At 31.6% G+C, this 2,684-nt stretch overlaps 1 protein-coding gene across 1 annotated transcript; it reads left to right on the top strand.

Annotated features, from left to right (window-relative positions):
- The first annotated feature begins 808 nt into the window (after window positions 1-808).
- LOC107060542 (ascorbate-specific transmembrane electron transporter 2-like) lies at window positions 809-2,135 on the top strand. Its single transcript, XM_015308541.1, has 2 exons — window positions 809-1,003; window positions 1,872-2,135. The coding sequence occupies exons 1-2, from the start codon at window positions 809-811 to the stop codon at window positions 2,133-2,135; spliced, it is 459 nt and encodes a 152-aa protein (XP_015164027.1).
- Window positions 2,136-2,684: the final 549 nt, after the last annotated feature.

Below are 2,684 nucleotides of genomic sequence, written 5' to 3'. Positions count from 1 at the left end.
TCCCTTGTTTCGTCATGCCCCCGCTCAGGGGACTAGAAAACGTCTTCGTTTTCCAGTCGAAAGTGTGGTCACATATAAGATGAAATAGATTAAATATAGTTTCTAGTATTGTACTTATAATAATAGAATGTGGAAAGCTTTTTGAAACAGTTGGACGTGAATTTGTCAGCTGCTTTTGTTGAGTTTTAGTGCTCAACGAGTCTAAATGCAGGTTGAATTCATGTTCTCTAGTCTCTACCATAAAAAGAAGAATTAAGAGTTCAAGGAAATTAGAGACACTTGAATTGACAAGGATGAAATAACTTCTTATCTATTGAAGTTTTGTGTCGTTTTATTTTATTTTTTCAGGGCCACCTCTTTTGTGTAGCTAGCCAATTTTTATAAACAAAGATTTAGAGAAAGACGTACAATACTGAGTATAGTCCCACACAATAGTGGGGCAAAAATAAATAATAAACATTTGGATATATTTTTCTTGAGCTGAATACTATGAGAATTGTCAATAACCTGTTATATAAAATATTTTCAGCATTCAAATAACTAATTTACTCCGTCTGCATGCATGCGCGCAGCTTCATCCATTCTTTATGGTCATTGGATTTGTCCTAGTTTCCGGAGAAGGTATGTAGTTTTTATTTTGTTATACAAAATATAACTTCTTGTTACTCATGCATTATGTTTTCATGCACTCTAATTAATCCCTTACCCTTGTTAACTTCCAACAAAATTGGTTTTAAGATATAAAAATAAAATTTCAATAGGTTTAGACTAAATTATACTATATGAATGTGCTTTTATTACAGCTATAATGACATTTACCACTATCCCAGCAAGGAGGAGGACAAGAAAATACTTTCACATGTTTCTACATTTGATTGGTCTTGGTTCTAGCATTGTTGGCCTATTTGCTATTTTCAAATTTCAGCATGATACTGCAAAAGTTGACCTTCTTACCTTGCATTCCTGGATTGGCATTTCCACAGTTAGCTTCTATGCCTTGCTGGTAAGAAATGAGTCAAATATTAATATAATATCTAATAAATTAAATTTCATAATTTGAAATGGATAACTCAGGTGGTTTCTTTGGTGCACATATGAATTGTATATTGTGATTAATTATCAAAGGGATATGACTGAAATTTCATTTACATACCTTAACTAAACTAATTAAGGTCCTATTACCTCTCGAACTCATTTTTTTGTTGATGTAATTTTGTACATTTTTTGGGCTTACGGGGCATCCTAACATCTCTCACACACCTCAACTATGCGGAGTCACGGGCGTGCCACGTAGGCGAAAAGGTGTACAAAATTACAAAAAAATAAATGAGTTCGGAGTAATTTTAGTTAAAGTGCATGTGTCTATGAGATTTCAGTCATAGTCTATGGGGTTACTTGTGTCTTATCCCATTATCAAATACTTCTCTGTCCACTTTTAATTGTCATAGTTTCTTTTTTTAGAGTCAAACTATAAGAAATTTTACGATGCATTTTTTCAACGTGTTGATATGCAAAAAACTGCAACTTATAGTACTTTTTGTATAGTTTTTGAATATCTAATTTTTTTATTTAAAATATCGAATTAATGTAATCTAATTAATTTTGAAAATTAGTTAAATTGACTTTTGAAAAACGCAACATGACAATTAAAAGTGGACGGAGAGAGTAATAACTTAATTAACTCAACTCTAAGACAGACTTAATTAAACATGCATTAATTTCTAATGTTTTTACGCTTATTTCATCTTCATCTCATCATGCATGTGGTTAAGATAAGATCTATCAAAGATGACTTGATTTATAATGTATCATTAATATTCAATTAGAAAAAAAATAATGTCCTAACAAAAATCTTAATTTTTTTTTTACAGTACTTTGTTTCATTCTTGTTATTTTTCTTCCCTGGGGCACAAAATTGGAGAAGGGCAAGGTTGGCTCCATGGCATGTTCTCTATGGAATTACAATTTTTTTCATGGCAATAGTTAGCACAGAGACTGGTTTGATTGAGAAATTCATGGCTTTAGGACTTCAAAAGGGCCAAGAAGCACTCATAATCAATTTCACTGGCTTATTAGTTCTTCTATTTGGGATCTCTATTGGCCTGGCTGTTCTTCTCCCAGTTTCATATTACTAGTTTGATCCTCTTGTTATTATTGTAATATAATTTTGAAATAAGGTAGGTATTTTTAGAGAATAGTTTGTCAAGTTACTGAAATTGTATGAATCATCATGTTAACAATGCAGAGAAATTTAGAGAGAAGATATTTTCTTTACTTGTAACAGAATACAACTATATCTATATGCTTAATTAGTCCTTTCATGAAGCACATGATTAACAACTATTTGTAGAGCTGATTTGCTGTCAGAAAATATGGAAATATGAACTTTAAGCTCCTTGAACAACCCTGTCATCCATATCACTTCTGCAACTGAAGATGCCATAGCCCTCTGCTCTGCCTCTGCTGAACTCCTAGAAATTGTGGCTTGTTTCTTTTACTTTCATTCTTGAATTCTTGGGGTTTTAATTACACATTGATCTTTGATTTTTGACTTTGCAATTTAATTCAAGATTTTGAATTTTCAACATTCATATTGTAAGTTAATGATTTCTTTGAACCAAATTATTATAAATTGTGATCAAACAATTATGAGTAGCTAAATCCACAACTAGAGTTATGGGAAC

The sequence above is a fragment of the Solanum tuberosum genome, unplaced genomic scaffold, assembly GCF_000226075.1.
Source record: "Solanum tuberosum cultivar DM 1-3 516 R44 unplaced genomic scaffold, SolTub_3.0 scf00089, whole genome shotgun sequence".
Taxonomy (NCBI): Eukaryota; Viridiplantae; Streptophyta; class Magnoliopsida; order Solanales; family Solanaceae; genus Solanum; species Solanum tuberosum.
This window is presented reverse-complemented; position numbering and strand designations above follow the sequence as displayed.